This window comes from Mixophyes fleayi, chromosome 1 (assembly GCF_038048845.1).
Source record: "Mixophyes fleayi isolate aMixFle1 chromosome 1, aMixFle1.hap1, whole genome shotgun sequence".
Classification (NCBI taxonomy): domain Eukaryota; kingdom Metazoa; phylum Chordata; class Amphibia; order Anura; family Limnodynastidae; genus Mixophyes; species Mixophyes fleayi.
The window spans coordinates 125,196,826-125,211,246 of NC_134402.1; the positions used below are offsets into that span (position 1 = coordinate 125,196,826).

Below are 14,421 nucleotides of genomic sequence, written 5' to 3' on the forward strand. Positions count from 1 at the left end.
ACTATTGATTGTTTATGTGGATTGAAGTATTCGATTTTTGGTGACTTTGAATGCTGAAACCCTTTCTGCAATTGTAAGCTGATTCAAAATTTGCTTCCCATAATCCAAACAGGCACTACTGGCTAGAGTAATTGAGTAGACCTAATTAAATAAATCCATGTGATCAAGCTGTGTACCTTCAGCACAGGGGCAGAGCAGTGCAGTGCTATAGCCTTACGGCCCCCATTCTGTCCTTAAAAGAGCAGGGGTCATCTCTGAGCATGTGCAGCCCAGCGTATGCATCTTCTGTGCTAAGAGCCCTCCACTATGCTCTTTTGGGAGCCAAACAGAGGCCTCAGGGGGAGGATCGGCCAACAGGCTCGGCCCCGTGGTCCCTTTGCACCCCCTGTAGACCTATAGTTCACTGGCAATGCTGCTAAACAGAAGACTATTGTAAAATGTCTCATGAAATAGAAATTTCCAGCTTCATCCAAAACCAGCATCAATTATTCAGATCTGTAAAGTTCCACTTATGCGCTCAAAGTGCCTACTTGCCGGATCTCACGTGAAAAGTAATGGGTTTATTTTTCCAGCATACATTGCAGACAAAAGACATGCTGGTACTTGTATAGCCACAGTAGCTGTAGTTCTAGTATAATGGACATGAGGCCCTTAAGACTCTTGCTAATTATACAAAACAGTATGAAAAATCACACATATTTGAAAGTAAAGTTTAAGTGAAATAAAACATTCAAAACCCTTCATTCAACTTTTTAATATCAAATCAAATTCTTCTCTCTTAGTCCAATTGTAAATTTTTTCTTCCTTTATAATCCTGCTTGCTAAGATCCCCATGAATGACACAATTTAAGACACAGTCATTAAGCGTCAGGGCTCTTAGATAGCAATATTGTGTTCTGTCACTGGACTGTGACGTAAAGCCGAAATAAGTTTTTTTGTTAATAAAAAAAATTGGTTGAGCTTTTTTACTTCAGTCATTGTTAATAATTGGTATATTCTATCCAAGAATCTTGATCCAGTGAAAAAGCTCTTGTGCCAAGCTGTTTGGGTGGAATTGGAGAGGGAAATACATTTATTAAATTTTTTGTGTGTTTTTTTTTTTTTTACATACAATTAAATATTATGGAATATACATTACAGTGAAATTCAAGTACATTTTGGTAGGTGAGTAGATTTGTGCAAGAACAGTTCATGCAGACAAGTGAAAGTAACATGTGCAGTGACTTGAATAGCTCCCGCAAGAGCGATAAAAATAATTATTAAATGGCGTGAAGGTAAAATGTATCCAATTTTTCCACATTAAAAATTATTACACGCAAAGAGCAGGGAATTGGAAACGCCACCCCTAATATTTTAAAGCAACAACACCTTGTTAGACAACGTAAGGGTAAATATAGGCTTTATCCTGCTTCTCTGTACACAGTTACCTGGGTAATGCAGCTTACTATGTTATCAGTCAATGGTGGCAAAACAACAATTTAATTTTCTTTTGTAATTTTGAGTTAAACAAATGTGACAGTGCTAGACTGGTCATTGGCTTGTTTTAATTAAGGCAAGTTGCAAATCAAAAGCCAATAAGGCTGGAAATGTCATGTCAGGTCATGATCATGATCATTCACTTAGTGTCCTGTTATTGGGGTGGTGATGCCTGAATGTAGTCACTGGTTAAGAAGAGGTGCTGTATTCAAATACATTATAATATACATTATTGTGAATGGAAATGTGAAATATGTTTAAGCTTTAGGAATAAATAACAACAATCTCAATATATTGACTGAACAAACACAAACCTCAGTTGTATGCATGCTTTATAATATTTTATGTGTGCATTTGAAATTAGTGTACACATTTATATGGTGCCTAGATAGGACACAGCGCTCTACAGAAAATATTGAATCATTCACATCAGTCCCTGCCACAATGGAGCTTTCAATCTATATTCCGTACCACACAGACACTAGGGATCCATTAATCACAAGCCAATTAACCTCCCAGTATGTCTTTGGACAACCAGAGGAAACATGCGGAGAACATACAAACACCACACAGATAGGGCTCTGTTTGGAATTTAACCCATTACCCCAATGTTGTGAGGAAGCAATACTAACCACTGTCCCACCATAACCCACACAACCAAATTATACTATATGTACAGATACATACAAACCTTTGCAGACTTATAGAACAAGATTAACAGGAAACACAGTTGAATATGCAAAGCCTTAACTGCATAATGCTGGATAGACAGATACTTTAAGAATAGTAGTATGAAGTGAATACCGAAAGCTCAATCAAACATACCCAATAGGAAACAAAAAGTACCAATGTAAGACAAGGCTTGTGAACCCATTGCAATGTTCTGTTATTCTGAAAAGAGAATATGATTAAACAAATGACACTCAAAGCGTTTTCCTTTGTCTTATGTCTTTAATGAACTCAGTGATCCAACACTATCTTTGTTGGAAAAATGATGTGAGCCGTTATAGTAACTGATGACACTTGGGTTAGCAGCAGTGGCTTCAGCTAAAGAGATGACTGCTAGTCAAGACTTCCCCAATCATGTCGGAATTGATCAAGATACTTAGCCCACAAAGTCAGATAGCTGGATCTTATCCACTTTAGCCTTTTGTCAGGCTCACATTACACTTTTAGATTCCTTTGTACAGGGCTTCCATCATTCTGAAATGAAAAACCTGGACACCAATGTGGCCTTAAGTTTATTGGGGATCATTGGAGTACATAAAATTTAGCACTGTAGGAAAATATTTATTTAGTCTTAAGTATAGCAATTGTGCTTACAAGATGTTGTAGAATGAAGTGTCTTGTACTCCTGACAACCTCAGCAGCACGGTGTACCTGGTTCTTGTACTGTGCCAATGGTGCATAGTGAGTAATATGAGCTGAGTACGATCCATATCCACTACCGCTAATAACACCCACCACACACAAACACCTCTCTCATCATACCTACTTTATTTATAGACATTTTACTGTCACTAACTATTTTGTGCAACATCTACCCCCTGTGCTTTGTGAGCCTCCTTATCTCTTGAGAACGTTGATTCATTATTGCCTCTGATTTTAACCTTTCACTTCTGTCTAAAATTGTTTCTTCTCACTACTTCGGGAATTTATCTTAACCAAGCCACTCATTTCTTATTTATATATGTTCTAAATGGCAGAGGTAAGCCGCACTAGGTAAACCACAGTTTTCTCTGTCTAAGCCTACAAGCTGCAGTCATGCATTTGACACATGCATTAAGAGACTTGTAATGGTTCAGAGCTCTTTCAGATGCTGTGTCAACAGTTTATGTTTTTATTCCAGACAATAATCAGATTTTAGATTAAAACATGGAAAATTCAGACTTATATATTGTTCCCTGAATAAGGAAAAACACAAAACACAAAGTCCTGGGTAGATCCGTACTACAAAATGGTGTTTTAATTGTCCATCGTCATTGTTCTATTTGCAGTTTGTGGCACACCCCAATTGCCAGCAGCAGCTTTTAACCATCTGGTATGAAAACCTCTCAGGATTAAGAGAACAGACCATCGCTATCAAGTGTTTGGTTGTCCTGGTCGTTGCCCTGGGGCTCCCGTTTCTTGCTGTCGGATACTGGATTGCTCCTTGTAGCCGGGTATTGAATTTCACATGGTCTAATGATAACTTTTTCCACTGACAGGTGCAGGTAAACGCATTGCTGCTGTGCAGGTGAATTTCAGTTCATCACATACATTGTTGTGTAGGTGGACAGTCCCCATCATGAAATTATTACTGAATTTGACCAGATTTTTTTTACCTTTCTAATACTTCTTTTCAATAAATATTAACCTATAATGTCCAGAGAATAAGCATAGTGAGAATAGCATTCATGTCACAGAATAAGACATCATGCCTGTTATTGCGACACACAAACGCTTACCAACATAGGGCCTGATTCTTTAAGGATCTTAACTTGAGAAACTTCTTATTTCAGTCTCCTGAACAAAACCATGTTACAATGCAAGGGGTGCAAATTAGTTTTATGTTTTGCACATAAGTTAAATACTGACTGTTTTTTCATGTAGCACACAAATACTTGATAGCTTATTTGTACATTGAAATTGAAATTTGTGTGCTACATGAAAAAACAGACAGTATTTAACTTATGTGCAAAACAGAATACTAATTTGCACCCCTTGCATTGTAACATGGTTTTGTCCAGGAGACTGAAATAAGAAGTTTTTCAAGTTAAGATCCTTAATGAATCAAGCCCATCATGCTTAGAAAACATTGAATAAGAGATGTTGTACTGTGCAGTTAATAAGTGCTGAAAATAAGGATAGGTCTAGGGATAAACATTTCCAGGAACAGTTCTTTAAAACTTTGGATGGTCTCTAAAGAAATAAATAGAGATTATTGGCATCTTTGAGACAAATAATTCTTATCTACAAATACTCGTGTATATGCTATAACGTAAGTATTTTTTCCCATGGATTCCATCATCTGTTGAGTTGTCCAGCAACAGTCTATATGTATGGTTTGAGCCACTCATAACAAATCATTAGGGAGTTGCTGTTGTATCTTTCCCACAGTGTCCCAACTGCAGCTGACTTACTGCACATCTCCTGCGCTGGCTTCTGGGTAGCTGAGAATTATGGAGATATAAATCAGCAACAGCTTTAGTGTCAGCGTATTGCCCATCCTATCCTATGTTGCCAGAAATTCAATAGAACTTTCAAATAACTTGCTGTTGGCCACAAACTGAAATAAAACAGTGGAGACATAATATGAAAATAGGTCTCAAGAAGATTTCATAAATGATCATATTAGCATAGTCACAAAGTCTTAATGACTGTTGATGACCTTTTCCAAAGCAATGTACATCTGTTGGAAAGAGCATAGTCACAGTCCGACAATATTATTTTTCCCTATTGAATGTAGTACATTGTAAAGGTCAGCAGCTGGAAATTCTATTTAAGTGCACTAAGGCATTGGAAACTTTAATGCGTGTCTGCCTTTTGTACTCACTTCTCGTCCGTTTGGGCATAAAGATGTGCGTTTTCAGTTAAGTTGACAAAAACATATTGCCGATTTCTTGGAAAGTCCTCTTTTCCTATACTTACTTAAAAAGAAGGAAGCGTTATCCACATGAAATATTCAGTTACATAAATGATGCCATCAGTTAACGTGTTCATATAACTTTGGCTGTGTATTTTGCCCACATAATCACGAGACATTTGTATAAATTAACATATATAGTGTGTACTACTATAGATATGATCTAGCTCTGTTTTGGTAAAAGTAAATGAAATAGCAAAGTTGATAGTTATCCATACATAACTATCCACCAAAAAGGTTGCCATTCAAGACTTCCCAGACACTTCCTGTGAGGATCTTCATGATGAGATGAAAGTGATGCCATCAATGTTCCACTCTTCTAGACTCATTCCATCAATTGAAGGCCCACAATATATTTATAATACATATGTTATCATAATACTCTTCAACCATTATATTTTCCTGGGAGGATATAAGCTGGTTTCAGGTATGCAAAACCCTTTCTAAAACCTGAGAACTTGGTAACCTGCTTCTTTTTCTTTCTAGCTCGGCAAGGCTCTCCGCAGTCCATTCATGAAGTTTGTGGCACATGCCGCATCGTTTATCATTTTCCTGTGCCTGCTCGTCTTTAATGCCTCTGACAGATTCGAAGGCATTAAAACTCTACCAAACATCACTGTCATTGAGTACCCAAAGCAGATCTTCAGAGTGAAGACCACACGGTTCACATGGACAGAAATGCTCATCATGGTGTGGGTTATAGGTAGGTCTTGTTTGTTTCCCATGTATCTTTTTTCCTATTGGGAGCAAGTAGTAGCTCAGCAGAAATACCCAATATGCACTTTTATTTAATATGCTGTGCAGTCATAACAGTTATAGTTAATATGAAAGTAAAGCAGAAAGCTACAAAATATTAACCAAATGCGATAATGAATAATTAAATATTCAACTGATGTAATTATTATTTTAACACAAATTAACTGTAAATGAAAGCCAGTGAGTAGGCATTGATCCGAAAATCCTCATTCACATTTGCCCACTTATTTCTGCATTAGCAAGGATGAAAGTAACTGTCTATTTTCCACAAGCATCATCCCATAGCATAATTCAATTGTAACAAATGTTTAATTCTGACTGAGCAACATAATACTATTGAATTGAATGTCCATGCTTTTCAAAACTATCATGTGGATTTTCACTGAAACCTTCTGTACATACAAAGTTAATGGTGTAATATCATTATACCATTGACCATATGCTTTATTCTTGTACATGGTGAAAGATCTACAATCTGATAACAGCGCTTTGTAGGTTGTGAGTTTATGTATAGACATTCTTGTTTTCTACTATTACATTCTCTGTGTGAGCTTCTGAGACCAGCTGGACAGCATCTTCACTTTATAATAAGTATGTCACAGATGCTCGGCTAAATGGAACAATAAAGTTGTCAAATACATCTTTGGTGTTTTATCCTGTCTGTGTTCTTTGTATTGCTGTGAATCGTATGCGAACCAGATATTTCTGTACATGTGACTGATTCACACCTCTTGATGCTAACTCTTCATGCATACACTTGATTTTCACAACCTTTCAATTATGCACAAGGTGACCCTGTAAAAAGAGATCAATGAATGAGTCACATATTTCACTTGTGAGGGAAATTTAACTCTTTGCCTGGCACATCAGAGGTTTCAATATATTTTGCCTTTAATGTCTGTGTGCACAGGATGAACTGTAAACTCTCATGGCACTGATAATGCCAATATGCCAAAGTAGGGAGAGCTTAGACTCATATTGTGCATGATTTCCCTATACCGCATAACTGACAAGGCCTTGTTTTTCTGGTGGCAGGAATGATGTGGTCGGAGTGCAAGGAGCTATGGCTGGAAGGACCGAGGGAATATGTACTGCAGCTGTGGAATGTTCTGGATTTTGGGATGCTCTCCATTTTCATTGCAGCATTTACTGCGAGGCTTCTAGCTTTTATGCAAGCCACCAAAGCCCAACAGTACGTGGACAAAAATATCCAAGAAAGTGACCTTTCTCTGGTTACCCTCCCTCCTGAAGTTGAGTATTTTACCTACGGTAAGATCACCAGTGCCTTTATCTATTTCATTATTCTGTCTGTCACATAGATGTGTGTGTTTAGGTAGGTTTTGTCTATCAAACATCCCTCACTTCAAAACATAATAATTTGTAGATACTGCTCCAAAATGAGAATGACAATGATGTTTTTCCACACAACCCTGTAGTTCCAGCCATTTGCTTAGTTGTCCACCCTCTTCCAGCTTCGGTCCCTTGCCTAGATCCAGACAACCATGCAGTTCCAGCCTATTGCTTAGTAGTCTACCCTCTCCCAGTTTCGGTCCTTTGCCTAGATCCAGACAACCACACAGCTCCAGCTTTTCGTCTAGTCCTCAATCTTCTCCCAGCTTCAGTCCTTTGCATAGATTCAGACAACCCTGCAGCTCCAGTTTTTTGGCTACTTGCCCACCCTCTCCCAGCTTTGGTCCTTTGCTTAGATCAAGACAACCCTGCAGCTCCAGCTTTTTGTCTAGTTGTCACCCTCTACCAGCTCAGTGGCGGATCCAGGAGGGGGCGATCGGGGCAATCGCCCCCCCCCCCCCCCCCCTACCAGGGGCTTGCTGCCGACAACTGCACACTGTGCAGGTCCGTTCAGCAGTGACAGTATGCTGCCCGGCTGCTCTGATTGTGTTTTAAACACAATCAGAGCAGCGGGACAGCACACTTTCACTTCTGAACGGCCGCCGGCAGCCTTAGAACACAGAAAGGGGCGGGGCCTTATTCGCCCCCCCTAAAATCGGCCCGGGTAGGGCAAATGTCTGGGTCCGCCCCTGTCCCAGCTTCAGTCCGTTGCCTAGATTCAGACAACGCTGCAGCTCCAGCACATTTTCCTTCTCCTATATGTGTCTGTGCTAAAAATTCCCTCTTTCCATTTTCATCTGCACATCTCCCCTTCTATACTACAGAAAGACTCACCTTTTCTTGTCAGACATTTGTTTAGAAGATGGGAGAGAGGGTAGAGGGAGAGGATATCTAAGCACTACCCAGCTCTACTCACAATTTTTTAAACAAACTCACTAGAGCTCATTTACTGACATTGCATTGAGGGGCAAATGTTGCATGGAAGCAAAGCAACCAATTACAATTAGGTGTTTATATTTACAAAGGTGCAATGATGGTTACAACCAGAGAAAACAACAGTTTTCTCCATTAATGGCCATCGCATACAGTTACACAATTTATAAAGCGATTAACACAGGAGCAATCAGAACTGCATTAACCTAGTTTTTGTTACTGCAGTCCCCATAGAACTCAGTGTGTACTACTATGTTAGTAATTTACTAATTAGATAAAAGCACGAAAGATTTTCGCTGCCAACTAGCCTTACCTGTTTCTATGGGGTCCAGTGGAGCTGGAAAGGCTTTGCATGATCCCCCAAAGGGTCAGGTCCATATGCGCATGAGCGAACGTTAGCCTTCCAGTCAATAATAAAAATATTTTGTAGAATAGCTTGGGCTTCTCCCAGGCCGGCCCTGGCATAGTAAACACCTGTAATACAACAGTATGTATTGCCAAGTTATGCTGTGATACATAATGTTATCTATTACACAGCATAAATAGTAAATAGACCCCATAGTCTTTACCTGTCTAGTGCAAGTTGGGCAATGAAAGCGATTGTCTGGCTGCTGTGGATCATTGCAAATTGTGCACCTAAATGCAATGTTAGCAAATAAATCCTACTGTCTGCAACAGAAATGTTTTTATCCAAATATTAAAACATAAAAACAGACAGAATTTTCACATTTTATACTGAAATATAAAAAGAAAAATGTTAATGTCCAAACTCAATAAATAAGTTATGGAATAGTTGGCTCCGATCAAAATGAAAGTACCGTAAGATACCCATGACTGTGCATTCTACACAAACTACGTACTTTATACGGATGTAATTTATGCCAATTTTTTTGTCCACCGCTACATAAAGCCCGCGCTCTGCTTCAGCGTTATGTCAAGGTCTGCGGCCTCACACAGCACCATCTTCATTCCAGTTGCAGGCCTTGTGATATTTCGAACGAATATAAAATAATGTAAACATGTAATTTAATTGTCATCTATAATTAGGCTGAGGATGTGCAAAATAAAAGCACATTTGATTTGTAGATGTCCCTTAAAAAAAGAAAATTATGAGCAACAACGTATTCTACAACAGTAAAAATCTGAGTTCAATAGGAAGATGAAGTAATCTTATCCAATTAGCAATAAGTAAATATAGCACGTCATACCACTCACTCCATTTCCTGCATTAGCCCCTATTAGACTCCATATAATTTAATAATATGATGTGATATAGGACAGAGGCCGTTTATCTAACTATTGATATATGAATTCAATATTGCTTTCTAGATGTATGCTTTTCACAAATCACAGTGTGTGTCAGACCCTGAGAGTAATTATTATGTTAATAAATCACAGACAACCTATATCAAGTTACTTACATTTTTCAAATAGAGGCTACCATTAGACAGGGACACAAAAACACAAATGGAAAAGCTTGTAATTAATCAAACTGCTCCTGGCCATGCTCAGTGACATGGATCCTGCGCTCACTATGAATTGATCAAAGCATTTAAGTGTAGCTTGTTTTTTTCCTACCAAATAACAGGTTGTTTGATGTCTTCTTGCATTTTAGGAGATATTTTGCAACCAGTGAGCAGCTGAGCGTAATCATAATCAAAATAACAATATTTGCTACTGTAATGATTGATTGTTACTCCCAAAACAGCAGTATATCTCATTATTTTTAAAAGCATCATGGAAGACTTGGTAAAGACTGAAATAATCCCTAGACAAAAAGTTAAGTAATATACCGAACACATCAGGTCAGATATCCGGCTAAGCGCCACAAAATTCCCCTGGCACAATTGTGGCTCGGGAATTTTTTATGCCTTTGAGTTATTTTTGTTCATTGCTAATAATAGCCCCAAATATACCAATATATACAGTATATATTTTTCCCAAGAACAAAGTTCAATGTATGAACTTCACATAGAGACACTTTTCACACATATATGCTGATACTATTTTCACTGTTATATAAAATCTGATTACTGAATAGTTATAGAAATTGTGTTAACAAGATATCATCACTCTTAGTTTTAGAGAGATTATTAATAATAAAATTGGAACAAGGGAAGTGGTGTTTGGAGACACCTGGAGAAGATATTTGATAAGTAAACGCTTCAAGGAAAGAGCCTTTTGCAGAGTACAGCCGCATTTTTCTTGCTATTCTTTCAAACATCTAACAGACTGCAGTTGGCTATTAACTCAAAGTTTGATTGTAATGACTGGATGGTAAATTTGCATTGTGAAATTATTCCTGGACACCCAATATACACTATCACGTATAAGGTCGAAGCTGGCTTGGTGACAGGCCATGGACACCTGCGCACTATTGGTTGGACGGCGTTATGTCACCACTCCTAGAAACCAACCTCTTCACATAGAGGTTTCTTCACCTGCTTTGTCGGCTTCTTGTGGTTTACCTGCACTGATTAGGAATTAAATTCATATAGACAATATAAGCACTCACACACCACTTAACAGGTGGTGTCTGGCATGTAAGCTGGTCTATCGTGTTATCACTGTCAGGGATAACCAACCACTATCTATGTTGGGAGTCACACCAGAATCCTTAACAGCTATGACGTTTACGATTATAGTAGATAAGCCACTGGCAACCAATCAGATATTTGCTTTCATTGTATAACTTGCACCATTTAGATAAAAAGTAATTGCTGATTAAGGCTAGGTAAACACTACTGAGTTTTCAGCCGATTATCTGGTCAATTGGATGAAAGTGACTGATTGGCCCGATAGCACAGTAGTGTGTACCCTGGAATGATGACAGATTATCGTTCCAAAGCACATGAAATCGTTGATCGTGATTTTCAAACTGACTTGAAAATCGTGTTTAACAATGAAACAATGTTGTTCCAATTCTGCAGTGTGTATGCAATATGCAGAATTAGAACGACAATTTAGGGTGTTTGACATCACCTGTCACTCTCTATCTCCATGCAGCAGCATCAGCAGCACTGTTGCTCTGTGAGCTACAGGCATCTCCTGGGTATCCCTGCATCTACAGTTCCCAAGACAAATGGTACACACAAGACAGAAATATAACAGAGGCATTGCCAGCAATAAAATGGGGCTAAAAACAACACACTAGTACTGCATAGTCACAGTACATACTTTCTGACACCCAAACCTTTTGCTGCACACAACTTGCTGGATAGGTGTCCCTGGTTCAAGGCTCATTGACATGATCCATTCATGATCTCTGATAGACGCGCCACACATAGTTAATAGGTGCTCTCACAGTTATGTCACTGACACTATGCTACTTCAGCCAATGGTTATGAGAGGGGAAAAATACAGATCTGAAGGTAATCATGTATAGTGTGTACACGTGAATCGGCAGACTGATCGGAAATTCAGTCGTTCAAAAAAACGTTACATCATATTTGCACCCCCAACTTCTAGCTGTTTATTAAAACAGAAAGCTGAAAACCTCTCATATACTCACAAGCTACAGATAAATATCAAATAGTTGTCCCTTGTGGTTTAGCCTTTACTCTAGAGCAGCATCTCACCAGAAGTGTGACTAGAATACTTTCCCTGCTGGACTAGGAAAATCCACTAGATACCCTATTAATAGCCATCCGAGGGAAAATAAAGCGCAATATCTACTCATTATAATTTCTTATGGAATCCTATTAATCATGCAAATACCAAACAGGACTTGCACAATGGCTTATATGCTTTCCTAATTTAGAACTAGAGAAAATGACTTAAAAACTTATGGGCTTCTATTAAGGTATCTACATATGTGGAAATGTTTCTTAATATCTCTCACAGAGGTTATCTTTTACCACACAGAAGATCCTAATAAGTCTATCAGACGGTTCAAATTGCCCCTAACGCCATCAGCAGATTTGTTTCACTGTCTGTGATCTTGCCCTATTATAAGGGGGTTCGGGATCTGAGTGTGGACATATGCCACGAAGGAATAAGTTATTTATGTGCCATTCACACATGAGCGGGCTATACTAAGTATACTACCACAGGACTTTACAGTGTCTAAGGGGAGAAGAAAATTGATAATGGCCATTTCAGCAGTAAGGAAGAGCATTCTCCACATTGCTATTCAAGGCACACATTCCTTGATCCATTTAAAGAAACAGTTCCACATTTTAAGAATGAACTGGCTAGATGCCCCCCCTTCAAAAAGAAAATCAGATGCAAAGCTGTTTGCACCTGGGACAGCTAAATAAATGCATTATCTGACTCTACAAGGGAACAGATTTGGAGATCTTTCCAGCAAACCATATGGTATGAAACACACATACACACACACATATATATATATATATATATATATATATATATATATATATATATATATATATATATATATATGTATATATATATATATATATATATATATATATATATATGTGTATATATATATATATATATATATATATATATATATATATATGTGTGTGTGTGTGTGTGTGTGTTTCATATATATATATATGAGAGATCCACCGATTTATATTTGATTTTCCTTCTCTAACTCAATCTCTCTGTGCCTCAACTACCCATTTAGCTGGAAGCACACCCTAACCCAACTCGATCACATACTTGTATAGATAATACAAATAAGTCAAACCCAGATGTATGATGCACAGACACTTTTTAATTAGTTGTTTTTATTCTTTGAATAACAACACAAAATATGCATGGATACTTTTGTTGCAAGTTGTATAAACTAGAAGAACATTTACAACAAGATACCTAATAATCATTGTCAACCTCATAAACATCCGTCTATATAGTCAGTACGTGCAGAGATAATGTTTACAAGTTTGCTAACCTTGTTTTTCAATCTTTCTGAAAATTGCTCTAAAAAAGCATACAGGATGCACACTATTACTTTAACATAAACATATTGGTGTCTGGTCATCCTGTAGGTTACATGTGTACTGTCTGACATTATGCAGCTTTTGATATCAGCTGATATGTAATGATATTACACTAATGGACTTTGAAAACTATAACTAGGCTCAATTTGTCCCATGGGAACAGCAAAGCAATTTAAGTGGTACATGTTTTATTTACAGTAATGCACCTAAAGTCCACTAGGTTAATTTGGTTGTAAATATTATGAATTCTACATCCATCATCCCCCATTGTGCTGTTATTAGAAGTTATTTTGTTAGGGGAAAAGGCTATTTTTATTTTTCAAAAGTAATTTTTATTAAGGTTTTTATAAAACAACATAGATAAAACATACCAAGAGAAAGAATAAAAATAAAGTATACATATGAAACCCAAAATGTTTACAAACATTAAAAAGGACTCAAAGTAGCAAAAGGAGAATAGGTATGCTATAAGTAAAAAGCAAAAATGTTGTTTTGGAAATTTACTGGTTTGTCTTTGAGGAGAGCTGTGATGCTTTCCATTCTATAGATTGACCAAACTTTATTGATAGTGGCTGAGAGCGAGGGGGGAGAGGTATCTCTCCAAAGAGCGTCAATTAAACATTTAGATGCATTTAATATATGATTGATGAGTTTTTGCGTTGGACGAGTAGCGTCCGGGAGCCGTCTAGGGAGGAGGGAGTATAGGGGGAACTCGGGCATTTTAATCTGAGTAATGAAATTAATGAGTTTATGAATTTGCTGCCAATAAGGTTGTAGTTTAGGACAGTACCACCAAACATGCAACAGGGTACCCCGCAAACAGCACCCTCTCCATCATCGGTCGCTAGACGCAGAAAAGATAGTGTGGAGAGCAGAGGGGACCAAATACCACCTGTAGAAAATCTTGCAAGAATTTTCTTTTATTCTAACTGATATAGATATCTTAGCTATATTAGCTCTAATCTTTGACCATTCTTTAGTAGTTAGAGTCTCCCTGGTGTCCCGCTCCCAGGCAAGCTCATGAGGGTCTTTTTCAGGCTGACCAAAATTATTAATCAATATATATATATATATATATCATATATTCTGGAGCTGTCCAAAAATACAGGTTCTCTGGGAGGAAGTGTTTGATCTGATCACTAGCATGAGACTCCAATCACTTCCTGAAATTGCTCTTTTCCACCACTACCCCCCAGTCCCAGCACCACAATAGATATGAAACAAATTATATACTTATCACAACTAGAGCTGCAGTAGCTCTGCATTGGAAAAATCCAGTACCCCCACTTCATTCTAAAATCATAGCCAAAAGTCAGAGACATGGAAACCATTGAATTAAAATACCATGGTATGTTTTCTATGCAGACC

At 37.9% G+C, this 14,421-nt stretch overlaps 1 protein-coding gene across 1 annotated transcript in view; it reads left to right on the forward strand.

Moving 5' to 3' along the window:
• TRPC3 (transient receptor potential cation channel subfamily C member 3) overlaps positions 1 to 14,421 on the forward strand; it is a 167,339-nt gene that overhangs the window by 129,454 nt on the left and 23,464 nt on the right. The window contains exons 4-6 of the mRNA XM_075200321.1: positions 3,474 to 3,638; positions 5,588 to 5,804; positions 6,893 to 7,126. Of these exons, the coding sequence (XP_075056422.1) occupies positions 3,474 to 3,638; positions 5,588 to 5,804; positions 6,893 to 7,126 (616 nt within the window). The remainder of the gene's footprint in view (positions 1 to 3,473; positions 3,639 to 5,587; positions 5,805 to 6,892; positions 7,127 to 14,421) is intronic.